The sequence below is a fragment of the Coloeus monedula genome (genome assembly GCF_965178545.1).
Source record: "Coloeus monedula genome assembly, chromosome: 18".
Taxonomy (NCBI): Eukaryota; Metazoa; Chordata; class Aves; order Passeriformes; family Corvidae; genus Coloeus; species Coloeus monedula.
Genome location: NC_138798.1, coordinates 10,160,083 through 10,187,824, shown reverse-complemented (window position 1 = coordinate 10,187,824; position 27,742 = coordinate 10,160,083). Strand labels below are relative to the sequence as shown.

At 43.3% G+C, this 27,742-nt stretch overlaps 1 protein-coding gene across 2 annotated transcripts; it reads left to right on the top strand.

Annotated features, from left to right (window-relative positions):
• Positions 1-1,048: 1,048 nt before the first annotated feature.
• On the top strand, positions 1,049-26,044 carry SLC5A1 (solute carrier family 5 member 1; the record flags this gene model as incomplete). 2 transcript variants are annotated; one of them, XM_082293704.1, is made up of 15 exons in its annotated part: positions 1,049-1,135; positions 3,203-3,274; positions 10,647-10,751; positions 12,704-12,763; positions 13,110-13,214; positions 17,721-17,826; positions 18,059-18,139; positions 18,494-18,714; positions 20,542-20,677; positions 21,424-21,531; positions 22,470-22,620; positions 23,225-23,393; positions 24,409-24,624; positions 24,929-25,031; positions 25,821-26,044. In XM_082293704.1, 15 exons carry the CDS (start codon positions 1,049-1,051, stop codon positions 26,042-26,044), a joined length of 1,944 nt encoding a protein of 647 aa, XP_082149830.1. The 2 variants fall into 2 exon arrangements, with proteins under 2 accessions (XP_082149830.1, XP_082149831.1); XM_082293705.1 differs by lacking the exon at positions 21,424-21,531.
• Positions 26,045-27,742: the final 1,698 nt, after the last annotated feature.

Sequence of the window (27,742 nt, the reverse complement as noted above, 5' to 3'; positions counted from 1 at the left end):
TACACCCAAAAAGCTGTAAATGAATAATGAATGATTCCCTAGTATCAAGCAGAGAATGGGATTTTCAGATATCCTCAGAACCCAGAAATGTGCCTGGCACCCCTATCTACTGTTCTAAATACCTTGGATTTCTCTGACCTCTTCAAGCTCAAACAGAGGATCATGGGCATCATTTGGGGAAGCTTCCTTACACAGAGCTGTGAGGATCTGTCTGTAACCAGTGTGTTCCACATCTTTGTGACCAGTTGCTTTGCTTAGCTTAATTCTGAAGTCAGAGGAGCAAATAAAGGGAGAGCAGACCCAAGCTCTGATGAACTTTGAACTTACTTAAACGTGAAGCTGATTAGCTACAACAGAGAGAGCCAACACCATGGTCTAAACAGTCTGAAATTCAGCCCAGTAAGCTCCTGGTTCCAGGTCTTGTGTTCACATGCATCTTTCCGTGTATCCATGTGAGAGATGGAAGCAGATTCAAGTTGTCTCCTTCCCATAAACACAGGCCTGTTTCTCCATTGAGTAATGCTGCTGAGTTGAGAGATGACACAGAGGGTGTCCCAGATCCTGGACCCCTGGGTTTTCCCCAGGTGTCAGGTCACTCCTCACAGATAATTGCTTACCATCATCAACTAAAAGAACTACATCTTCCATGACTAGATTTACAGGTACAACCACTTAAAAAAAAAACAAACAACAACCCAACAGTATTCACCCACAGCGAGGTAAATATGCGGGTTTATTGCAGCCAAGCCACTCCTTTCCGTGTCATTCCTTCTCAGACATCTGCTCGTGGTTGTTAAAACCCCGAGCACCTTTGGCAGGGACACTGAACTCTGAAATCTGCAGCACCTGTAACAGAGGAGCACTATTTGGGAAAGAGTTGTTGCCCAAGGAAAAGCAGCAGCTTCAACTTGTGTCCCATTGGAGACAAGTGAATCTGAAGTTATATATTATATAAGACGTAGGGGATGACAGCAGTTTATCATTAACCTGAACTCTGCAAGAAGCACATAAGGAGAGAAAGAAGAAGAAAGCCAGAGAAGCAGCCAGGATGGAATCCACCATAAGGATCAACAATCCTGTGGACATCTCTGTTATTGTCATCTATTTTTTGGTAGTTCTGGCAGTGGGACTATGGGTATGTTGGGATTTTATTTTGTTTTACTTAGCAGGTAGTTTATAGAGTCTTGGCAAAATGGCTCAGTAAGTGAGAATGTGTAATTGTATAAAGATTTTGATGCTTAATTGAGATAGTTAACAACTGCATGGTGGGCAAAATGTGGGCACTTATTTACTGTAGAGGGGACAGTGACCCAGGGAGGCATCCCTTTAGGTGGCTGAATGGAACTAGTGGGAAAGGTGGAGTAATGAGGTTTGTGTGGGACAGAGCAGAGAGACGTGATCAGTAAAGATCAGCCAGGGTCCCTCTTCGAAACAGGCTGGACCTGAGAGGTGGCATTTGGCCACGGAGCACTGGGACTGCAGGGAGAATTGGTGATGTGAGGTGATGCCATAGGAAATAGCGGGAAGGGGGAACTGCAGTGGTGGGAAGGGAGGTGTGGGCGGGGGTGGGGTGGCCGTGTGGCAGCGCCGCCGCCGCTGGGGCTGGGACGGTGGCAGGGACGGGATGGCAGCGACGGGATGGCGGATCCGCCTCGGCCGGGGCTGGGGGTGCCGTTTGAGGGCAGCGTTGCCGGGGCTGTTTCTTGACTCCAGGGTGCAAAATCATTGTACCTGTGAGGCAGGAACAGCTCCGGGGGCGGCAGGTGCTGGCGGTGCCTCTGTGGTCTTGGCCCAGCTCCGCGGTGCCTTCTGGCCTCGCCCGGCAGCGCTGCGAGGCGCGCCCGGAGCCGAGGGAAACAGAGCCCCGGGAACCCGCGGAAAGGCAGCCCCCAGCCCAGCGCTGGGACCTCAGAGCTGGAGTGTTTGGAGGGAATGGGACAATACTGAGCTACAGTGGTATGAAGAGTGGAATGTCACTGAATTCGGGTTTCCCTGACTCTCCTGGTGACCTGAACACCTGACCATTAACAAGCAGAGAGGAGGTATGCCCCTCAGGAATCCTTTGCTTTCCAGGAGCATCCCAGGAACATTTCACGGTGCAGAAAAGTCAGCTGCAGAACCAACTTCCCTTTCTAACAGCCTGGCAATATTTTGAAGGCCACCAAAAATTTAGGGTTCACACAAAGTAGACACAATCTTTTCTTTGCCTCCAGCATGGGAGTAGAGGCCAAAAATATAGCCAAAAATTTGAAGCCCCAGTCCACCAGAACACCTTGTTGTCTGGCAGGAGGGAGCTGGGTCTTTGCCATGAGAGTCTGGCTGTTGCTGTAGTTGAACTTTATGTTAAAAATCTCTGACAATAAAGGGCTGATCTGTGGCTTCTCAAGCCATTGTGTGCTGAGTTAATTCCTGGAACTGTTTCTTTCCAGCCACGATGACATCATTATTGGACAAATACTTAGTTGCTGTGTGTAGTTGAATGTAAATCCATCATATGTACTTCATTTCTTCTGCATCAGAAGAAAATATATGGCTGATTTTCCCAGGTCTTCTTTATTTACTTGTTCAAGTCCATCAGAGAAGACAATGGCAATCCAGTAAATAATGGCTCAGGGTCATTAACAAAAATTGGAGGAAGCTTCCCTCTAAAGCCCATCCCTTGACAAAGACAGAATGAGTTTGTGAAAAGGAAATTTTCACTGGCTTCTTCTTTTGGAACTTCAGAGGGAATCAGGCACAATGCTGATATCACAACAAGAAAACAGATGCCTGTAGAGGCAGGATGATATTGAGTAAAAAAAGCTGCATACTTTCTGTTAATAAACTTGCACCTTATAGTCTGTGTTGATGCCTGAAATCAAAGGCTTTTCACCCCAATGAAAAATTAATGTGAGCTTTTATTTGTGTGATGACTTTTCTTGGTTAAATTTAATTTTATTTTAGTGTTTCACACTATAATGAAAGGTGAAGCAATGAAATTCGAATGGCTAATGTAGACCTAGATAAAAGAATCATTGCTACATTGCATTATTTTCTTCATCATAAGATTGTTCTTTTCAGCCACTCTGTTTCTTTCACTTTACCCTGCCCCCATGTATTTTATTATCCCTTAATTCTAGCTGTTTGTTCTCAGTCTGTGTATAGTACTCTTGCCTAGTACACTTGAAATACAATTAAAACTTTCTGTTTTCCTTTTTTCCAGGCTATGTACTCCACCAACCGAGGCACAGTGGGTGGGTTTTTCCTGGCTGGACGGAGCATGGTTTGGTGGCCGGTGAGTGCTGTGTAGTGTATATATAAAACACAGGATGTGCATCTGCACCCCTGGGACTGTCCTTACATATCAAGATCTCTATGATACTGCTGGGGCTGTGGTAGCTTGGTTGTGTAAATGCAAATCCAACTCTTTCTCCAGCCACGGTGTCACAGGGCAAACTGCATAAACAAAGCCACTGGATGGGCAGAGAAAAGTGTTGGCAGAACTTGTCTGCGTTCAGCTCTGATCTGTCTTGATTATGTGATCAACTTGTTTGAACATAAATACATTAGTAGTGTCAGTACAGACAAATCCAGTGCTTTGCCTTTCATCCTACTTTAAAACTTTTTAATATTTGGAATATATTCTTTCCATTCCACTCAAAGAAGCTGGTTCATTTTGAGGTTATCAGAGACAGGAATTAATTTATTGAAATTTTCCCATTTATTGCTCTATTGTTTCTACTTTTGATAGCAAGTTCTGGTCTTATACAAGGAGAAGAATCCTGGAAATGTTCTGATATGTTGTTGGTAAAATATATTTTAAATGTATTTAAAGATTAGCTGTGGCTTACATTGTTTGTCTTCTGTGGATCTCTATTATCTTCCAAGGTAGAGGAGTCACAGGCACAAAGTGTTCTTAGCCATCCATTCCATCAGGCCTTTAGCAGAAATTATATTAGAAACAATTACCTATTTCTTCCTGATCATACAGTCTCTTTAATATGAAAAGCAGAAAACTTAGACAAACGTGCATTTTCTGTATTACTTGTGTTTTACATGATTCCATTTGTTTGAATGGAATTCCTCAACATTCCTGATCTTGCATTCAGTTTCAGAAAATGTTTTTGTACTTCATTAAGGTTTGGGAGTCAAGACTCTGCACACATTGGTTCAGTTACAGGACCAGAAGAGTGAGAGTAAATATTGGTTCCCTAAAGATTTAAGAATTTTCTTGAAGTAGGCTGCAGAAATACCTACACACCATTCAGTCTTGTGCTTCAGAGAGCTGCCCTCTGCCTTTAGAAGACATTGGGACAGCCTCTTTAAGGACAGGAAAGGATTAAACCCCAATGACAGTAAAAGGTTTCCTCATCTGATGTAGTAGATCTAAGAAAATTCAGGTTCCATTGGAAGATTGAGGAAAGAGAAAGTTTCCAAGTTATTTTAAGATAAAACCCATAATTCTGGGAGAAGAGAAAAAAACTAAAACCAGATTACTTTGCTTAATTGTCACTTTAATTGGTGAGCTGGTTTTAACCTTGTGCAATTCTGTCTGCCTGTCAGGGGGAATATGAATATCCTTTTGTGCAGATGTAAATTGAGATGGAGGCAGCAAGGCAGCAAAGACTCACCATAGAAAAGTTCTGTCTTGCTGCAGTGGCACTGAGAACTCCTAATGAGTCCCATGAGACTTGGGGGAGAGGATCTGACATCGAGTCCTCTGCCAACACAAACCCAACAGACTCAGCAAGCTCTCCTCCTCCAGGGGGAAGCTAACAGGGATCACCCCATAGTTCCTGCCAGGATCCCCTCTCTCCTTCCCAAACTCTGTGAGCTCGGCATGGACAAAGTGCTAGTCCTCAGTGGAGTCCTAGATCTCCTCTTCAACCCTTCCCTTTGGAATGCCAGGAGTGTCTTCCCATGCCATAAAAATAAACCCTTCTTGCTATTCTTCCTCTTATCACTCAAAATAAACAAAGAACAAGCACTCCAAAACCACTAACTAAATACCATGTCAGCAGCATCACCCTGGAAAGTTTGCCTTGGATAAAAAGAGATTCCAAAACACCAATTCCCACAGTTTAGCATGTAGATGAGATGTCCATCACCCAGAGCAAACTAGGCTGAAAGGATGAGGAAACCAATGAAAGTATAGAAAGTTTAGTCAGAGATGTGATCTCAGTTCTGCAACAGCTAAAGCTGTGTGTGATCTTTTACTTTTGTGCTTTGACTTCTCTTTTGTTCCAAGTCAGGGCTAACCTGGAATAACCTGGAATAGCTCTGAATAGACCCAGTGCATTTCCACAGTCAGGGTGGGGGCAGTTGTTTCGGACTCTAGTTTATCAGATTTCTCCCCTGCCATTTCAGGATAATGACCCTTGTCATGTAATTGCTTTCTGGAACAGAGAAAAATGAAGAAAAAAATCCTTCCACAAACTTGTTATAAACGTACTGCCCCTAAACTAATTCTATTTTTCAGTGGTTGCCTGTGTTCTATGCTCTGCAGGGCACCCACAAATGGCTTTTCTGACCCCACGAGGAAAGAGGCTCATTAGCAGTGTATTGGGATCTGTTACTGACAAGCAGGGAAAGGGATTCTGTTCACTTAAACCATATAATAGCTGTGGTTTGGTAAACTAGAGGAGACGCTGGTAATGAAGGGCTAGAGGTTACTCCTACTTTTAATATGGATTTTCAATGTTTGTCTGTCACTGGCAAACTGTGTTTGTGATTCAATTTCTCAATGTGTAAGGTAGGACCAAGACACATCCTGGGCCAAACCTGTCCTGCTTTGGCTCTGTTTGTTCTGCTTTAGCAGAATCCAAGAAAGTCATTCAACATTTTGCAGAACCAAGCCCAGAGATAGTTTTCTGGCTGAGATGAGAGGTCACTCCCTTGTTAGTTCACTGGAATCACCGCCCTTGTGCAGTGGCTGAGCCATCTCAGTAGTTCCAGTGGTTAATTAGGAATAAAGGTATATAAGAACATTCTCACTGATTACTAGAAACTGGTATCTGTCGTTGGTTAATCATAATGATATGAAATGCTGTGCCCTTTCCACAGTCTTTTTACAGAAACTGAGAGAAGAATCTTCAAGAAACTGGTTTTGGTCTCTTGGGTTTTGAGGGAAATACCTTCAGGAAAGATTCATATGGCTCTTTAAATCCTCATAATCAGCTCTGCTTTTTCCAAAAAGACACAGAGAAGTTCAAGGCAAGTGACAGCTCTGTAGCAATGGGCCTTGCTAACTTCAGCTTCCTTTGCCAGATGAAGGAGTTGGTTTCAGCAAAATACTTCCTGCCATTGTACGAAATGAAGATCTGTTCCTGCAGAACAGTCAGCTTTGGTAGCAGCCACTCTCACAAGATTAACAGCCTTTCACGCACAATTAAAAATCCCCAAACTGTTGAAGTTCTCCTGCTTTTGAATTTTCTTCTTCAGGTTCTGTAGTTTTGCAGACAGAGCTGTCTGCACAAAATTATGGGTTACCTTCTACACCTCAGTTCATGAGGCTTGAATGGTAATAGGACAAAGAGTTATCTGCTGGGCATCTGAAGCCCACGTCTGTTAGAAAGATATACTGAACAGTAGGTAGGAAGGATGCAGGGTCAAAGGCACTCCAAACAAAAATGTAACTCAGCTAGTTTGTTGTCATGTACATTTAGATCTTTGTGAGACAGATAAGAATTAGGGGAAAAAACCCAATAGATTCTTGCTTTGGCTGTGCACAGCTTATCTTTGTGGCCATCAGAACTGACTACTGGCATGATTTCTCTGATCTTTGCAGCCAGTTAAGTTTTACATATTCTCAGAATTTTCCCCACTTGCTGAATCTGACACTGCTATGAGGAACCAGGAGCGACAATTCTGCTGTGAATAAGATTTGCATTTCCTTTTCTTAGGTAAAGTAGAGTGAGAAATTACCTTATTTTGTCAAGTTCCATGCAAAAAAATATAGGGTTAAATCAATAGTTTTCAGGGTAAAAAGAATAATAAAATAATCAAAGCAAAGCTCTGATGCAAAAGTAAAAATTCAGTGAAATGGATTTCTACAGAATCTGTGAGAATTCCAGCTGGCTGGGAGGTGTTGTTTCTGTCTCAGAGTACAATGTGGGGAGGTACCAGATCAGCCTTCTGAGCCTGTGCTGTTCCAGTAACCATCGGGTTTGTCAGAGCACAGACATTTTGATGAGTATTGTATATCCATCCCTCCTGCTTAGCACATTGGGAAATGTAGAGATGTGGTTTAGTTGGGTAATAATTCATAGAATTTTCAGATTAATCGGGAAAGAAGAGTAAAACCCCACACTTCCTTCTCTGAGTCTCAGAGCCTTGGAAGCATGGCAGTAATATTGCATTTTACTGATTTTTCCAAAGTGGCTAAGAATGATCCCAAAAAACTCAGGCAAGAAAAATTACACCTTTGCATCAGAGTAAAGCCACATGTTGCAGGGAAGAGCTGTGAATTAAAGAAAATCGTGAATGGTCTCAAGTAGTTCTCAATCCAGGTAATGAGAAATGTGTCAGGGAAGAGGGATCTGAGAAGCAGCTTCTGCAGGTGACCCACGAGGAGCGATAACTCAGGGCATGAATCTCAGGACCCAGTGGTGTGAGAGGAGCCCCTGCTGTTCTCTGGAATGGGGCTAAGAATCCATTGGGAAAAGGGTTTGGTACTGAGCTAATGCCTTCCAACAGGTGGGTGGGTATGGGGGCAGGGGGATGTGCCGGCAGGTCCTGGCAGGGAGAGAAGCCACAGGCTGTGCATTCTGCACACTGTCAGTGCAGCTGCCACTGCAGAGTGCATCCCATTTGACTGGGAATGGCCAGGGCTGGGGTGTCAGTGCATCCTTCACTTCATGAGAAGAGCAAGGTGAAACAGTTAATGAATAACAGGAAAAACCACTCTGATCGTCATCTGTTTCAGGGTGGTGTTACTTCTGCTGAACAGAGTGCTCTTGTTAAGACCTGACCTCTTAAAATATTTTAAAAGAGTTAATGTTCCACGTTTGCCTCAGGTTAGTTCAGGTTTTTTGTCCTCTTTCCCTCTTAGCAGTTTTTGTCCCTTTCAACCAACTTTCTACTTTACCTTTCCTCCTAGATCTGTCTTTAAAATCAATTCACTCACACATTCACTGAGAACAGTTAATACTTCCAGAGATTGTTTCCCTCTGCCATTCCCAATTTCAGCCCAGAGTTCTTTAGATGTTCAGCAGCATCTGCCAATGGCAAGTCAAGAATTCCAGTAATCAGCCTTTCCAGCACAAAAATACCACAGCAGTAAGTTCTTCAGCAAGGCACCTCAGGCCCAGAGCCCATCTGCCTTCTTTCCTCATCCTTAAAATAAGGCAAATGGGAAATTTCCCTTCTCCCTCTGGCATCAGCAACTAATGGGGTGTGAGGGTATTTGGTCAGCACTGCTCTTGCTGTGACTGTGCTGCAGTTTAAAGGGTAATCTGCATTTTCCTGGCTATGAAGCCATGTTCTCCCTTCTCATGTATACATAACTGAAACCCATTTTTAAAATTGCATCCATTATTGGTATGTGTTGATCTTAGAGTTCTGCTGCACTGGATGTTCCCTAATTCAGTGAAAAAAACCTTAGGATGTGAATGTGGGCTCTGCATTCACATTGTTTTGTCCTTGTGCTGGTCCTGAATATGTTGGTAGTTTTGCATTGGTTTGGTTTTGTATTTTTCACCAGCATTGCCCACAGGATGTCCTGGGGTTTTAGGCACTGAGCTGAAGCTTGTGCCTGTCAGTTCTCAAAGTTCTTCCTTATCTGCTTTTGTTACTTGGATCTGCCCTTAAACTTTTGGAACAGGAGAGGGAACACATTAAATAAAACCAGAGATTAATGTGGTTAATATTTTCTGGTGATTGCATTTCTAATAACCTAGATTTAAGTTTAATTATTTATCTCCAAGGAAAGCATTGGGCAACAGTGCTAATGCTTGGTATTAATGGTACTTTTATCTTCACTATCATTTCTGGAAAAACGGTTGCTGTCACAAAGAGGTTAGAAGAAACACAGGTCTTTTGTTTGCCAATGTTTGTTGCAAAACTTATCATTCCTGTAGAAATATGTCATATGACAAACTGGTTACAGTTCTGTAGGGCACAACTGACTTTTAGAAAAGTGTAAAAAAACCTCAAATCCAAACCTAATGAACTTAGAAACATAAATTTCCTGTCACAGCAAAACAACAGTTTGTAAAAAGACTTGAAATCAAGAGGTCAAATTGAGGAAAGAGAAAAAAAAAGTAAGCCTGGAAAAGAAAGAGTGGAAACCTCTGAATTTTATTTGTATGTTGCATGTAACTATTTGTTATCAGAGATCAGGATTGTGGGTTGAAGGGCATGGTTGCTATTTCTAGCTATGGCATAGCTCTATAGAATAAATATGCTCTCTAGAGGTAGATTTCTATGATGAAATCCTTCATCCTCCCAAAACTCAGGTGATCATCCCTGTACTGCCAGAAACATTGGTTGAATATTTGCTGCTATTCAAATCTGTTAAACTCAATGGTCCTTGTGGGTCCCTTCCAACTCAGGATATTTAATGATCCAAATGACAGCATTAGAAGAGGTCAGCAGAAGTTCTCTTGCCTGCTTTCTGTGTGGTTTTTCTTTTTAACCCTGTCTTGGGGTTTTTTTATTGTTTTTTTAAGCTTTCACAGGACATAAGAAAAAAATAGAAAAGAATAAAAAAATGTTCACTTCCATTTTTTCATCTTGGAACTTCTCCAGCTTCCTTGTCCTTTGCTCACAACACCCCATCCAATCTCTTTTTCATGCTCGACTTCTCACCCTGCATCCTTCAGTACCTGACCCAGTAAATTATCACTAGGTATTTCTGCTGCCTTTAATGTGTTCATTTTGAGGAAATGAAGCTCATTCCTTTTCATCTTTTCTATTGTCTAAGATACTGGATTAAGAATTAGATCTTTGTGAATGGCTCCTGCCTGTCTGTAAACCAACAGGAACCTTTCATTTTTTAATCTCTCCCTGTTTATCAATTCCCATGTTGCCCCTACTGTTCTGTTTGAATGATCAGTGCAATATTTGGGGGTCTTAAAGATTCAGACTTCTTAAATATAACTCCTTGATTTGCTGTTGTTTGTAGCTTCCAGAAGCACTTTTTCAGCAGACATTTCTGCTGTGCAGTTTTTAGAATTTAATCCAGTAATCAAATACCTTTTGGCTAAAAGTGAACCAAGCCCAGCTCTCACGAGTGACACATTTGGATGCACAGGCTGTGCAATGTGGCAGTGCAGGTTTGACAAGTGGGGATGTCCTTGTCATTTCCCCCTTGAACAAGGAAGATCAGTCTTCTTCCCTGATTGTCTGGATATCATCCCAATGTCAGTTTGGCAAGTTTTGCAAATATTTTAAAATCTATATTGGTGTAATATATTTTCTGACTCAATTGGAAGACATTTTATTCAACATCCTATTCTCCCTTGCTGTTGTAGATGTGATGGCTGGAGGACCTGGTTTCAGTGGGAACAGTGAGTGGAAATACTGAAAGTTATCAAGGAAGTTGGTTGTCAGTCATTCTCATCATCACCACCACCATAGACAGGCATGAGTTCAATGTGCCAAATGAAGGTGATATTTTTAAAATTACCATGAACATAAGAGCCAGTTTTTGTTTTTTCTCTTTGTAGATTGGTGCTTCTCTGTTTGCCAGCAACATTGGCAGTGGGCACTTTGTGGGAATAGCAGGAACAGCAGCAGCTGGAGGAATTGCCATCGGAGGATATGAATGGAATGTAAGTGGCATATATGTCAACGAAAGTACTTGTGACATCTGGATTGTCTGCTCAGCTTAATCAAAATAACATTGCCTAATAATTTAGGACTGTCAAAGTTTGGGCTTGGCAACACTCGTTTTCTGCACAGACACGTAAGAGCCAATGTAATCTACTATTTAACCTGTCCAAGCCACTGGAAAAAGATGACACTTTTCTGTTGAGGCTTTTTAGAGAGAATTTGAACCAAATAAATTGGTGGATTCTCTTCTCTATGCATACCTTTTTATTACTTTTAAAGTATTTATGAAGAACATTTTCAGTCTGCAGGATGCTGGGAAGAATTTATCAGGTTTGTAATCCATGGTAATTTTTGCTTTGTAGAAATTATTGAAAGGGCTTTGATTTCTTCACAGGCTGTAAGGAATTTTGCACATCCTTCAGAAGCACCTGCATTCCACAAATCTTTTCCTCTTTACCTTTTCCTTCCTGTTATTATGCATGTGTTTTGTTATAGTTCCAGTTCAGGGTAGAGATATCCAAGCTGACTTTAAATGAACTTCCTGGAGTGCCAGAGAAGTGTAAACTGCAGCAGCACAGAGACTCCCATGAACGACTTCGGTCCATTTTCTTGTGTTCTCAGGCTCTGTGGGTGTGGGTGACAAGGAAGGGATTAGACCATGACACAAAGGGTTCAGTGAGCCTCCACAGGTCGATACTTCCCTCACATTTACTTTTGAGCAGTGAAAGAATCATCCCACCCTGAGGGATTTGGCTTGTGTTCCTTAGCAAATAAATGGTTGTTGCAAATAATGAAGTACTGGTGTGATATAAATGTTTAAGAAGGACATAACCTAAAATGAACTGTACAAGATGTGCAGTTTATCTGTCAGCTCCCTCTTCTTGGTTATATTAGGCCTGTGACAGACTTGATTTTCCAGCAAAACAAAGCAAACCAAACCAGAACACAAATCTCTAGGGCCCATGTACTTCTTCAAACATCTCTAACACTTCATCTCCTGGGAGATTTCTGGTGGCCCAATATCAATGCACAGTGTACAACAATGGTTGTTTGGGAAGCAGCAATGATATCTGTGTGTGTTGGAGCAGGCACACTGTAGAGTTCATGACAGTTAACAGACATAGTGGAAGTAATGAAAGTAATACCAAATTTGACTGTTGTCATCCTCGTTTATCCCTGTTCCATTGAAATTGTTTCTTTCTTGTATCAGAATGACAGCAGAAGCTGACCCAGTATTTCTTGTCCATCTTACAGTTTTGACCTAAGATCAGAACTTAAAACATAGAGCTTTAAAGCCCTCTAAGCCCTGCGGACAAAATAAATACAGAGTGCATCTCTGAGGGCGGGAATTTGTTTTATATTTGTTGATTTAAGGATGTACAACTCGGTATTGGACAGCATTCCAGCCATTTAAGTCAGAAAACTGGCACTGCTATACAGTAAGATCAGCAGTTCACAGAATACACATGGATACACAAAATGTATTATTAAATGGTAATATGAAAATACAAAATATTTTACAAATTGCATGTGGTGCATCCTGTACAGTCTATGAGATTGTTATAAAACATTCAACCATCATGGGCTTGCTCTGAAGAGAGCTGGGATAGTCTGGTGCCACTGCTGGAGTTGTGCTTCAGTACTAGACGGCAACCCTGTGAGGAGAAATCAGCTGGTCTTGTAGAAAAGACATAATCATGTGTGCTTCTTCTTTCATGCTTTAGCATGAAAGCCGGGCTGCATTATACCCGAAGTTTTTAGCCAAGATTTCATCCCCAAATTTTCAACTGTAAATCAAAGGACAGAGCAGAACCTCCCCCCCCACACCCCCGCAGTATGCAGCTTTTTGTGGTTTCACTGGTGTCTAGCTGCTGTTGGGCCTGATAAATGGTGTTTGGGAGCAGTGTCTAGAGAGAGGAGGCTAATTCAGCTGATCTTGTCTTGGCTGCAGGCTCTGATATTTGTGGTGATTCTAGGATGGCTCTTTGTACCCATCTACATCAAAGCTGGGGTAAGTCAAACCACTACATTACACTTGTCTTTGCTGCTCATATTCGCAGATCAGGGCTGGAATACTGCAAAGTCATTATGAATAGCATGAGATCTGAGTGTGCCAGAACAGCACTATATCTGTGTACTTGAAAAATTAGGATTTTCTGTTCTAAGACCTGAGCTAAGAAGTACTTGGTGCTTTCTCCTTGTTCTCCTTTGATTCTTGGAGCTGCTCTTCCTTGAAACTGCATTTGCAGCTCCCCTAATTTTGTGCTCCACTCTTGCAGTATCTGAGCACCAAAAATCTTCCTCTGATTTGATTTGTACCTGTTCCCCATTATCTAAAATCTTCTCCACCCCCACAGGTGGTGACAATGCCAGAGTACCTGAAGAAGCGTTTTGGTGGGAAACGGATCCAGGTCTACCTGTCAGTCCTTTCTCTGATGCTGTATATTTTCACAAAGATCTCAGTAAGTGAAACTTCTACAGCATTTCTTCCGTTCTACGGTGATCTAAAGAAAAGAAACTCCCTTTTACAATATTGCTCTCACAACTGGTCAACAGTTTCAGGTTTGGGACCCTTGGTTGAATTAACAACTGTAAAAGTATGATTTTGTGTTTTCTTTATTCTGTCCAGTGAGACTCTGTATCCAGATCTGTGCTGCAATTCAAGGTTTTTTCTTCCTGGCAGTGTCTCTTGATGCTTTTTGTACTTTGTCTTTCTTTTTAAAGTTTTAGGGTTTACTTTTACATTTGCTCTCTTCTAGAAAACATCAAAGTGGAGGGAAACTTGTATTGTATTATGGCCTGTTTCTCAGGGATCTGTGAAACCTGGAGCAGGAATTTTTGTCCCTCGATTTTGTATTTATCTGTTTTAGTATCCTCTGGTGAACATGCCATCAGTAATACAAATAAGGGAAAAGAGCAAGTGGGCTATGGATAAAAAAAGAACAGCAGGAATTAGGAAATGGAAGACTGGGGAAATGGAAATGAGAGAAATTGTAACAGCTGAGGTGAAAGGAGGGAAGAGGACAGATTCTTTTAATGGGCAAGTGGTTGGTGTAAACTTTAAGGTGCTATGAAGTTAATGTTTATTAAGTAAATGGATGTGTTTCTGTGAAGTAAAGGGAGCTGGTATTTTCCATATATCTTGAAACTACCAAGCTTCTAAAGAAGTCCACAGTTCAGGCATACCTCAGTCTGTTGTTTTGCAGAAATTGTCATAGCAGATTACTCTTTGCCCTCTGAATGGGAGCTGAGTGATAATAGTGCAATTTAAGCTAAAAGACTGGCCTTTTGCTCTCATTCTCACATCATGATAACTGATCATTAGAAAGGTTATAAATTAAACAGGCTGGTAGCGTGAGCTGGCCTCAGAGCTGGATTTCTGTGTATTTCAAAAGGATTAGACAGTTTGCTGTAGTTGTGCTCAACTATCATAATCAGAACTCCCAGGTACAACACAGAGTTCTGGAAGTTCCAACAGCAGAGAAACTCTTCTAGTGGGGTGACTCAGTCCTTTTCAGCAACACGTGTTTGTAGTGAGCCTATTAAGGTACTATGTAGGTTCTGAATTTACTGTCTAGCTTTGATTTCCAGCCTGTGTCATGCCTAAGGATCTGATTATGGGATTTTACACTTTCAGTTGGAGTGTCCTATTTCCAGGAAAGACAGGTTCTGAATTTAAGCTTCCAGTGTGGTCATGAGGATGAAACACCCTTTCCATAGTCGAGGGATCCATACAGCAGCAGGTTACCTGGGCCCCACTCTACCATTGGCCCATCCCAGCTTCCCATCAACCCATTTATTCCAGGTGTTTGTGGGGAAGTGCCATGGAGCTGGGTCTTTGTGCTATGCAGAGGAAAAATAAATATGTACAAAATAAGTGTATAATTTCCTCTAAGGATTTCTTCTGTTTTCCCCACCTGCCCCAAGCAGCTCTGGCAGTGTCTATGCCTGTACAAGTGAGATTCCTGTAGTGTACCAACAGGTCTCTGCATTGCTGCCTCATGTCACTGCATTTGGATGGGCAGGATCTGCCCAGGACTGATTTACTTGCTATATCTGATTCAGATTAGGCAGAGCAGCCAGTCCTTGGAGGTTTCAGGTGCTGTCAGAGGATCTCAGAGTAGGTTTTGCCATGCCATGCTGTGCAACACCATGTCCACGTGGTACCCAGAGAAAGCAGCCCTGGAACAGGGAGGGAAGGGCTGTTCCCTGCTGGGCTGTAGGGAACTGTGCTGTGGGAAGAGGCGCAAACACAGGGAGAGAGCACAGGCCTCCCTTCCCACAGACACGTTGGATATCCAAACACATGCACGTGTTGGCAAGCCATTGTACTTTACTTCCCTGAGTGCTGGCCTTGGCAAACAGTCCCTTGTGATCTCTGGGGCTCTTTGAGATTTGATAGAGAAGGATGGGCTTCTGCCCTGCCCTGAGGGAGGTCACACCTACCAGTGTGACTGGCAGTGATTCTCACTGCCCTTTATTCTTGCAGAAGAGTGGCATCTCTTGCTTCTGGGGTAGTTACTTCATGTGCTTCTTCCTTGATGTGTTGAAATACTACCGTAGTGTACTTAATATAGTTATAACAATGCATTCTAGTGAGCAGTATCACACATCAGGTTGTGTGACTCTTGCTGTGCTCTTTCTGGCACAGTGCCACCACCATGTGAGGATCAGATTCCCTGTGCACACCTCTACAAGGTCCTCACCATTTCTCTTTCCCTGCAGAAACCCATTTTCTGTGGGTTTTGTTGATTTCTTACCTCGCTTTGTGGCTAATCAGCCACTTGACAGACAAGGACATGCTGCAAGGAGTTCATCCTTGGGATCAGGACACGTGATCTTTGAGCCCAAAGGATTTCTGTCATACAGGGGCCTCGCCTGTACCTGCTCCCTAAGTGTGCAGCACACTGTGAGTAGTGCCCACAGCAGCTTGCAGAGGCTTTTTAGCCACAGTGTTGATGATATTGGTCATTATGCCAAAGGAAATGGTCTGGTAAAAATAAAGTCTTGATGGATAGCAATAGACTAAGTTATGACAAGACAAAAGGCAATTAAGGTCTGAAATCAGACCTTGTGTTTTGAAGAAATCAGAAATAGTAAACTGGAGCTTCTAAATCTGTTACAGCATTTTCTTTCTGTTCATTGTGCATAATTTCAATAGGAAATCTATGGGCATAGACTTGCCAGGGGGAAGAGGAAGAGAAGGATAACCTCCTCCTAGGAGTGCACAGTGCAGAGGTTAAAGAGTAGGTGCCCCTTCCCTGATGCCCACAGCTGTCATGGGTCTGGCCAGTTGCTCCTTTGTGATCCATGCCTTGTAGAGACAGCTTGTAACATAAAGGAATGAGTCACTCTAATAAGAGTGATAAAGATTAAATAGTGTCCATAAAACAGTATAAATGGAGAAACAAGGAAATATTGGAAGGCAATAATCTAACTGGGAAGGAGGAGCAGTGAAGTTGGAAGGTAACTCAGCAGTTTGAAGAAACCAATACATTGCTCAGAATGCTCAATAATTAACTACATTTCTTTCTGGGAATCATTTTAGGACCATTAATATGTAATGAAAGGTAGGCTAAGCTAAAGCCAAGAACAATAAAAGAAAGCTCTGGGACATAGACTGACTAGTGGTGTGAAAAGATAGGAAAGAAATTACCATAGAGAGATGGGGCAAAGGATATGGTCTGACAGCCACCGGGGCAAGGTCCTGGTGTCCAGTTCCAAACTAAAGCCTATAAGAAATCTGCTCCAGAGTCAGAGTTTTGGGAGTGGGATACTCTGTTGTGACTCACACTCTGATCCATAGAAGTTGCTGTATCATGCCAGGGCAGTGGGGCCACAGAAGTCCGGCCTCTTCCTCGTTCTTCAGCATGAAGCAGGGTGAGGTCCTGCCCTACAGTCTTATTAGTTTCAGTGTTTGGAATGAAGATGGTTTTTCTCTCTGGAATCTCACAGCTCCCAGGCTGCATCACTCCCTGTGGGGATGTGTGCCCTGCTCTCCCCAGGGCAGCAGCGGGGCCGGGGCTGTGATCCCTGGCTCTGGCTGGCCCCTGGAGCCCCGGCAGGGATGGCTTTAGCCCAGGGCTCAGGCAGAGCTGTGTGTCTTTGCTTCAGCTTGTGATCCCACGGAGACTTGCTGTTACCTGGGGATAGGAGCCCCTGTGCAGAGCCCTCAGACCAGTGGTGTGGATATAAAGGGAGGAGGGCGGGTGGGCTGCACAGGACCCCACGAACTGGATGAAAGCATAATTTATAGTACTGCATCACAAGTGCACTGGGGCAGATGATTCTGATTGCAAACTTGTATAAATGACATTGATGCAAATTATCTCTAAATCAGGAACTGATTTAATGTGATTAATATCCCAGTGTTACTCTGAAACATGAACAATTCCTTTCTTATGCAAGAGCTAAATAAAGGTCTCCTCTGTTAGCCAACTGCTGTCAATTCTTGTAACAGGAACTTAAAGGCAGAAACAATATAAGATGTTTGCCTTTAATGCAAATACACTGTTTGTCCCGAACCAGCAAGATGAGCTACACCACGTGAGCAGTAAAGGGACAGAGACTTGTGGAGCGGCACTGAAGGAAGAGAACTGTGCTGTGTCTTAGAGGTGTCACACAGTCCAGCCCTGCACAAATGGAACTCACACTTGGTTTTAAACAGTTTGTTTTGAATCTGTCTCTCAGTGCCTAAGCACTGATCAGTGAGGTGACTGTCTAGAGAAAACACTCCTGTTGAAAAAGGCCTGGAAAATCTCTGAGAAGTGTTACACCTCTGGTACTAAGAACTCCACAGCTCTGAGGGGACATTGGCAAGGGCACAAAAATGGCTTCTCTTTTCTTTTTGATTTGTGTGGGCAGTACTACAAGAGGCAGAGTTGTGTATTTCAGTGCCCTCATCATGGAAGTGTAACATGTCATCATGAACCTAAACATTGCTGAACCTATCATTTTTTCTTTTCTAGGCCGACATATTCTCTGGAGCTGTATTTATCCAGCTGGCCATTGGGCTGAATCTTTATGTGGCCATAATTATCCTGCTTTTAATTACTGCTATTTACACCATCACAGGTGAGTTTGCAGAGCAGTCTGATAAATCAAAGAAGTTGGGGGAACCAGAAGAAAGAGAAGACGGAAGGTGCAGAAAAAGAGAGAAATGAAAACTTGAAAGGGAGGTTATTTACAGTGGTCTTTGAAAAACAGAGATGGTGAGAAAAGGAAAAAAAAAAAAAAAAGCAGCGCATATCCACAGAGACATTTGCCCAGAGCTGACTTATTTGTCCTGACTTTTCTCTGCCATCAGGTGGCCTTGCAGCTGTGATTTACACAGACACCTTACAAACATTCATCATGGTAGTGGGATCCTTTATTCTCATGGGATTTGGTAAGTAAATCAGATGACTTAAACTGGAATGTTCAGCCACAAATCCTGGAGTGGATATGGGAATGAATCCTGCAGAGTGAAACTGTTACCTTAACCAGCAGGTTTCAGCTCATATATCTATTTATCAGGGAAGAAAATAGGCATGTTGCCAAAAGTCAGACATATTGCCAAAGCCCTTTAGTCACTGAGTCACTCTGTCTCCTAAGCACAAGTGAATGTGTAAGGTAATAAACAGCATCCCATGACAATATTTTTATGTCCACATTAAGGAGGTTTCCCTTCTCATTCTCTCAAGCTCTATTTGAGATTTCAGTAATAAATCCTTTATCACTACTTTTATTTTGTATTTTTCAGCATTTGCTGAAGTAGGAGGGTACGAGGCTTTCATGCAAAAGTACATGGAAGCAATTCCATCCAACATCTCCTATGGAAATACCGTGGTGGATCCGGAGTGCTACACTCCTCGTAAGGATGCCTTTCACATCTTCCGAGACGCTGTCACCGGGGATCTGCCATGGCCAGGGCTCATCTTTGGCCTGAGCATCCTTGCCATGTGGTACTGGTGCACGGATCAGGTACTGTGGGAGCCAAATGCCTTGGAAAGGCCAAACACAGAACTCTGGGGTCCAGTGTGATCTTCCCCTGTAATGCAAAGCTGGGCCACAGAACTGGCTGTTATTTCAAGACTGGTGTCTCGGTTTTGAAAGACAGGTGTCTGCTAAGGAAGGCAGAAGCCCCCCTTGAAGTGGCAGATATAACCCCTTTTCTCTCTAAGTTATTATATTTTGAAATCAAGGGCCTTTAGGCAAAGATGTGGGAAATAGGAATAACAGTTCTTTACTATTATATATATAACCAGTCAAACAAAACAACAATAACTATGGCAGTAACAGCACACACAAACCCAGTCCCAGCCTTCTCGGCTGTCGGGCCCTTTCCCCTCGGGTGCAGTTCCGCTCGCAGCCGGCAGGGGCGCTGGCGGCTCCCGGTGAGCAGGGCAGGTGCGATGGTTCCCCCGCGGCTGCAGGGGGCGCTCCGGGGCGAGCTCGGGGAGCACGCGGCACCGGTGCCCCGGGATCCCGGGGAGGGATGGAACAAAGGCTTCACAAACCCCTGGGCAGCCGATCCCGGACTCTCAGGAGCAGCAGGCTGGAACGGCAGGCTGGAACGGCAGGGACGAGCACAAATCCCGGGTGGCAGACGAGATGTATCCAGATGGGAAAACCCCACGGAGGCCCAGGCAGGCAGGGCGAGCACGGCTACAGCGTAGCGAAAGCTCGAAGCAGCAGCGGGGCAGGGCAGGGAAAGCGGCTTTTGGGGTCCCGGCGTTGTTTCCAGCAGGAAGAAAGAACGGCCAAAAGAAAGAAGCAGCAGCTCCTTTCTCTGCAGCTCCTCTCCCCGGACGCTCAGAGCGAACTGACCCCACACCCAGGTGTAGACAAAGGAGTAGCCAGGCCCACCCCACCCCTTTTTTTGTCTTTCTTAAGTACAGCTATTTGTCCCCTAGCAACATGCCTATGGGAGAAAATTCCTTTAACAGGAAAAAAAACTAAGACTAAACTAAAACCCCAACAACTGGTCAGTGACTTTTCAGTTCAGTTTTCTAGATACCTCTCACATGAAAGAAAACGGAATGGGTGTTCTTTCAAATCTTCCTGCATAACTGTGCCCAGCAGATTCTGTGTCTGCTTCCTTTCTCATTTTTTGTGTGTGACCATGTGTGAAAACACAGAGATGTCATGCTGTGAACACTTACTTAGGAAACCATGCAACAAATGACTCTTGTTAGACTGGGTCTAGGTACCATTCCCTTTTCAGTAAGACAAGTTTGTTTCCTATATATGCAGCTTTCCTCTTTGTCTGCATAGTCTTGGGGGGATGTTCTTTATATGTCTGGTCTTTCAGCCTGGAGACTCTTCCCCAATCATCCTTCTGTCTAAAACCTACTGTACAGTTTGCCCAAGAGATCACACTGACATGAGTAAAGAAAAGTGTGCCTCTGCACCTGCAACATGTGAATGTGTCTCTAACAAGTGATTTATCTGCATCCTGAATTGTGAGAAAGATCATCCTCACAATTTCTAAACAAATTAACAAAACCCCCAATGTAACTGTATTTACTGCTCAGTTAAATATTCTATTCCTTTTTAGCTTTTTAGTCTGTCTGCTTAAAAAACTGTTTGTGAGAGAAGTCTTACCTCTCAAATATACACCAGATAAGTGATATTTTCCTTTACTTATTTCATTCATATCCTTTGATTTTCATGTAGTTTTCATTTTTCCTAGGGACAGAAATGCTTAATAGGCTCTTTTGCTATCATAGAAGTTAAGAAGCACCTTGTATCTGGAACATGGCATGGTGTGATCATGGAAATGTTATATCTGCCATGTCTCATTGACAGGTTATTGTCCAAAGATGTCTCTCTGGCAAGAACATGTCCCATGTGAAGGCTGGCTGTATCATGTGTGGGTACCTCAAACTCTTGCCCATGTTTATCATAGTGATGCCTGGAATGATCAGCCGTATTTTGTACACAGGTATGATATGGATACAGAAATGCAAAGTTCTTGCTGCCTGCCTTTCATTGCCAATCTCTCTGTCCCTTCCAAAATATCTGTTAGACTGTCATCTTCTCATCCAAATAGTCCAGGCACCTACAGCTAACTACACTGTAAGAAGCCACAGGTCTTCCTGTTTTCCCTGTTCCCAGATTTCTGCTGATGCTATTGCTGTCTGTTTTCGGGGAAAGAAATGCCACAGTGTCCCTCCCCAGCTGTCTGTTATTGAATGAGTGGAAAATGCTGTCGAGGATGGATACTCTGCTGGCAATTGGAGGGACAGGGCCATCAGTCACAGACTGCAGGGTTTGGGCCATGGGCAGTCCTGAAGGCTGAGTGGGAAAATGCCACCCTCCCAATCTCCCTGACCAGCCAAGAGTTTGGCTGTTTGGCAGCAGGCAGAGGAGAGAGGTTCAGGCTGCAGCGAGTGGGCTTTGTGTTCCTCTGCTTGATTTTCTACTTGCTCTCCTTGTGTTGTTCAGCCCTGGTCTGACAAATGACTGCTGATTTTCTTTTGACCTGCAGCACCTGTCAGTATTCTTTTAGAGAGGAAAGGAGGGAAAAAGGCTTAGAATCACCTTCCTCCCTTCCAGAAAACCAAGGATGAAATCAAACATAACAATCCGGTGGCTCAACACAGAGATACATTCTAGAAGCTCTATTAATTTGGGAGCAATCTGTTGTTTATAGGACCTTGTCTCAGTGTCTCATTATCCTCTCCTCAGATGTGGTGGCTTGTGTTGTGCCTGAAGTCTGTCAGCAGCACTGTGGCACCTCAGTGGGCTGTACAAATATTGCTTATCCAAAAATGGTAGTGGAGCTCATGCCAAAGGGTAAGACACTGTCTGTATTTGTTGTTTCTTTGTTTTAGGAAAGCTGAAGCTGCCAGACTGTAAAAACAAGTGATAGAGGGAGTCCAAGACCCATCTTTAGTTCCAAAATTCTTGCTAGAATTAAGTACTATTAACCAAAGTGGTTGTCTGTATTAGCTGTGGGTGCAGAATAGCTCCACACTGACAGTGTCAGTTCTCAGCTGGCAAATACTCGGTGTCGAAATGGTAAATGAACTCCCTTTTTGTGAAGGTAAAAAATAACTTGCTTGGCCAATGATTTATAAAAGACTCCTTGCCAGATGTCTGAGCTGGAGGCCTATTCCTGTGGTCCTCCTGCCAACCCCATGGAGGTGGGTGCTGGCTCATAAGGCAAAAAAGCCAGGTTATTATTATAGAGACCATGGCACTTCCCTGATAGCTTTGGTACTGCCCCATCATATGATAACTGTTGTTCATAGGATTGTTAAAATCCTGCAGTACTTCCCCATGCTCTGTGACCAGACCACACCACCTGGAAAAGTGTCTTACTCTGGTTTTTAGACAGTAAAAAACTTGGGGATTTTGGCAAATACCTGGTTTACAAATATACTACAAGCAAGTGAGCACTCTCTTGCAAACAAGAGGAATTATTTTTATAACTGTTGGGAAAAGTCTGCTTAATACTATTTTCTTTTTATTCCAGCATTTAATCAGGCAGCATTCACTAAAGAAGTAGCTATGTGCTAAAAGCTCAAGAGTTTCCCTGGCACTGCTGTAAATAGCTTTTTCCAAGCCCTGCTTGCCCGGCGAGGGAATGTCAGGCAGGATTTTACGTCAGGCACATAAATGTACCAGACACGCTCAGAGCTGGCCGATGGAAAGGGTCGGAGAAGCACCTGGTGCCAGGTACTGAGGCTCTCCACGGAATGCTCACCCCCATTCCCATCTTCTTGTTTCAGGTCTGCGCGGTCTGATGCTGTCAGTCATGTTGGCCTCCCTTATGAGCTCCCTGACTTCCATTTTTAACAGTGCCAGTACTTTGTTCACGATGGACATTTACACCAAATTTCGGAGCCGGCCATCCGAGAAGGAGCTGATGCTGGCTGGCAGGTGAGCGCAGCCGAGCCTCCCCTCTGCACAGATCCCGAGCACTCCATGGGCGCAGGCTGCCTCCTCCCAAAATCCCAGCGCCGGCTGGAGCCTGCCTGGCAGAGCTGCAGTGACCTCCTGTGGCCGGAGCGGCTGTCCCGCCCCACGCGCTCCTTTTGGGAAAACGCACCGTGCTCCCGAAGGAATCGGCGGTGTGCAGGAAGCAGCCAAGCTAATTCCCACTGCTTCCCACTGTTATTCGAAGGGAAATATTGTCCATTATTTTCCTGGGCTCCGTGCTGCACCAGACTGCAGCATCAATGAACTAGTTCTAGTTGATCTGCTATTGATTTGTCTCTGGACATAACAACCATAGGAAAAAAGTGATTTTCTATGTTTTGATTGCACATTTAACTGTGTGCTGATGGATAGTTGACAAATACAATACCTAACTTGGATTTCTTTTGTTTGTTCAGTGCTAATTGGCCATTATAATTGATTTCACTAGTTGAAATACAAAATGAACATGTAAATTATTGATTAATTTACATGGGGTTTTTTCTTTCTGATAGATCATAGATACTTCTAAGCAGATGGCTAATTGAATATCTGGCTATGTTCACAGGGCCTTTATGTTACTTTTAATTGGCATCAGCATTGCCTGGGTTCCTGTGGTGCAGTCAGCTCAGAGTGGGCAGCTCTTTGATTATATTCAGTCAGTTACCAGCTACCTGGGACCTCCCATTGCTGCTGTTTTCCTGCTTGCTGTCTTCTGCAAGCGTGTCAATGAGCAGGTAAGTGCAAATTAGGAAACAGGTATGCTGCATGTTCCTTTAGGAATTGGGAGAACTGGGGAGTTTTTTTGTTATGAGCAACTGCTTCTTGTTTATTTTAATCCCAGTATAGCCCAGGGATTCTGTGTCTCCATACCCCAAGGCCTGAGATTTCAGACATCAGTTTGAAAAAGTTCTTTCATAGTCTGATAGATAAACAGTCACCTAGGAATTCATAGATAGCTCTGAAGCTTAGGTTATCTATCACTTTGCCAAGAAGTGTGTTAAATGGATAATCTTTGGACTCATATTTGAAAGTTATCATTTAGGATATTGGTCACCAAGCTGCTTTACCAAACATATCACCTCTTACCTGTCCTGTCCAGTTCGGTTTTGAATATCCCCAGGAATGAAGACTCCACAGTGTCTCTAGGCAACCTGTTCCAATGGTCAAGCATCTTTACAGTAAAACAAAAAAAAATTACGTTTAAACAGAATTTCCCATATTTCAATTTGTGCCCACACATGTGTCTATTATACTTTGGGCTGGAGTACTGTACACCAGGCACCCACCAACACTACTGAGAATTAACTCATTACTCTCAGGACCATTGGCAGGTAAACCAGACACATATTTCAGAAAGGATGACACAACATTCTGGCTGGTTCCATTGTGCCAGAGCTGTCACAGATTAGGCCTTCAAAGGTAAAAAGGTATGAGAACAGCCCCTGGGGTGTGCAATCCATGGCTGAAGCCTGTCCTGTAGGAGAGAGTTGTGTGGAGAGCCAGATGGACTGTGAGAAATGGACGAGGTGTCTTGAGGTGTGCCTGACATCTCAGAGCTGGTCATTGCCCCTTTCATTTGTACTCATACATTGAGCTGTAAATAAGGTCACTAAAGTATCTGGGTTAAAACCCGCATGCCAAAGCCATTGTAACACATAACTACAACTGTGTTTTCTCCAGCAACTGTTTGAGAGCTCAGAGTTTATTTCCATCCTGAAATTACTCATTTTGATCCCTTCTTGTCCGCAGGGTGCCTTCTGGGGCCTAATTGTTGGGCTGCTGGCTGGACTCAGCAGGATGATTGCAGAGTTTGCCTACGGAACTGGCAGCTGTGTGGCCCCTTCCAACTGCCCCTTCATCATCTGTGGCATTCACTACCTTTACTTTGCAATAATCCTCTTTGGGGTTTCCGCCATCGTCATCCTGTCAGTCTCCTTCATGACCAAGCCCATTCCTGATGTACATGTGAGTATTACTGCAGTCCTGCTCCCCCAGAAATGGAACACAATGAAATCATCAGTTTTAAAGCCTGGAACTTGGTGTATTACCTCTTGACATTTCAGCTACCCCCAGCATACGGCTCTTGTACAAAAGCAAAGGAAATAGTCTTCATTTACCTGTCACAGATCTTCAGTGACTCCTAACAGCCTTAGACATACCAGACATTTGAGATGCTGTGGTCTTACAGCTGGCTCAGGTGCTGGCCAAGTTGGTTGGTCTCTGTGTAGTCAGACCATGGATCAATTAAACTCCTTTTGTTCCATGGCAGCTTTACCGCTTGTGCTGGTCCTTGCGGAACAGCAAAGAAGAACGGATTGATCTCGATGCAGATGAGGAGCAGGACAAAGCTGATGAAAAAGATGATGAATCAGGTAACTGTTGAATACCTAGAGATTCTGTCATATATGTGAGTATCCCTACTTCATTCCTGAAGGAACATTGACGTGTTTGATAGTTGAAGATGTCCTCCCTTCCCCCAACAAAACCTCAGCCCCCACAAATTTAAATGGCTCATGAGCTGCCTTTACCAATTTGTCAAGCTCAGTGTAAATCAGAAGTGAAGTGGATTTGAAGGGAGAAAATCTTGTTCTCGTGGTAGCTGGGTGGCAGCTCTAGGACTAAACCAATGGCAGTGCTCTGGGTCAGAGGCACTGTGCATTGGCAGAACTGTGTGACTCCAGCACTTGGAGGGAATTCACCTGGAAATAGTGGGTTGTGGTCAGGATTGAAGGCACCATGAAAGCAGACTGCAAGCCCACCTGCTCTCTTTACTGGGTTTCTGGTTCTGCTCCCAAGTTCATTTTCATCAGTATCCTCAAATTCGTTTAGTTGTCTTTCAATTAAGAGTGTAGAAAGTATTGAAAAAATGGGGTTTAAGCTTTGAAGCATAGTCTGCTTCTCCAATACCAGGCCAAGTCTCTTGGCTGCAAAAGGCCCAAATGCCTTCTGCAGAAGGCTCTCTTGGAACATGTAGAAAATCCCTCTTTTCCCAGGTGAGCTGTGAAAACACAATATTAACTTGATTCCTGTACTGTTTCGTACTAAAATGTTTGCACTGAATTATGACCATAAATTGGAACGGGAATGTGCTCAGTCCCAGAGATCAAGTGCATGCCATGATCTGTACTCACTTTTCCTGACCAGAGTGTTATTCCTTCCAGTTAATGAGGAAAACCAGGAGGACCCGGGATGCTGCAGGAAAGCTTACAACTGGTTCTGTGGCTTGGATCAACAGAAAGGCCCCAAACTGAGCAAGGAAGAAGAGGAGGCACTGAAGAAGAAACTGACGGACACCAGTGAAGTGCCACTGTGGAGAAACGTTGTGAATATCAATGGCATAATCCTCTTGACTGTGGCTGTGTTTTGCCATGGCTACTTTGCATAAAACCCTGATCACAGTCCTGAAATTATATTGCATTGTTCAAGCAAAAATGATGGCTTGTAGATTTACAGAATTAGATACACATTGTATTTTCATCATCTACATTTGTAACACATCAGGGTGATTTACTCAGTGATTTTGTGATCATAATTTCAACAATGTAAACATGAAGGCGACTGGGATTTCAAGAGAGAATTTCTATTTAGACATTGAACCAATCCAGGGCTAAGTGAGGTTCAGAATTTCCATCCAATGTTCTCTCTGCTCATGATACATTTCATATTTTAGGTTCAGAATAAGGCTGCGTGAGCCATATTTCATATCAGGTTTTGTGAACTATCTTTTAGGGTTGACGATACTATTTTGATTTTCAACCCATCTTCTGATCATTCAATTTCCTTTTCCTTTGGCTATGATAATTTGATTGCAAAATACCAACAACCATTGAGGGACTGTATTACAAACTCAAATTAAAACATTGTTTTTGTCCCTCCAAACATGGGATATCTTAAGTAAAGGATTTATGTATATATCAATGTATTTGACCCTATATATAACTTTCCATATCACTTTCCCCCCCTTTTTCTCACTTTCCTTTGGGTTGTGTTTCTCAGCTATCAGTGGAACACTAACCTCTGAATTGATCACATTTTGAAATTGGGGAACACCTGTCATGATGATCCTAAAAAGAATTTTGCTTACATTACACTGTCTTTTTAAGGTTAACCCCCAAACGTCCTCCTCTCTTGATATTTTAACATGTACTTATACTTGAATGTGAAGCTTTTTATACAAAATACATATATATACACAGGCAATACATTCTATATATGCACTATATATATTACATATATTTTAAATATATATTTATGTGTGTGTGTATATATATTTATTTTTTACTGATCGGTTCCCACCCTGGTGTGTCAAGGACCTCTTTACTGTGAGGTTAGAGTGAATGCACTGCCTCTCTGTATGGACTATGCTACAAACCAGCCCATGGTGAAACATCCACAGCATTGGAATGCTGGCTGCATTTTGCAAATACATTGAAGGGCTCTGTACCACTTTTCTGCAAAGCTATAAATCGTTCCTCTAAAGATTTCATTGAGAAATAGGATTCCTGCTGCATGGCAGCATGAGTTAGCAGTTCAGGAAGGAGAATAGTCACAGCTGTGGGATATCAGCTAAACCAGGCTGATTGTCTCCACTTGATAAATTTGGTACCAGCTGGGGACACAGGAAAAGACAGATTTAACACTTCAAAGCAAAAAACAATAGATCTTCTTTTCATTTCATTCAGCTTCCTGGGGAATCAAGTGTAGAAAGAAGATGCTGGTTGCTCAATCAGGCAGCACCACAATTCCCTGTTCCTTGTTGCACGTGTTGGTGGGACTGTGGTGTCCCAAAGCATTCCCGAGGTTCTGCCACAGGATCCTCCGGACTGGCAGCAAGTGCAGCAGAAGGGGAAAGCAGTGCAACCCCTCCATGTGCCACAGCACACTGCTCTGGCTCCTGGGCTTTCATCACTCGCACTTCATAATCTCCTGGCACGATCTTTGCTTCATTTGGACCTAACCCCAAATGTTCTGGATTCCAGCAGAATTGCTGCTCTTCAGTAGAACTGCTTCTATTCAGCATAATCCCTGCAGGGTCCTTTGCATACACCAGATCAAATCAATACCTCAGAAATACCAGTGCAAA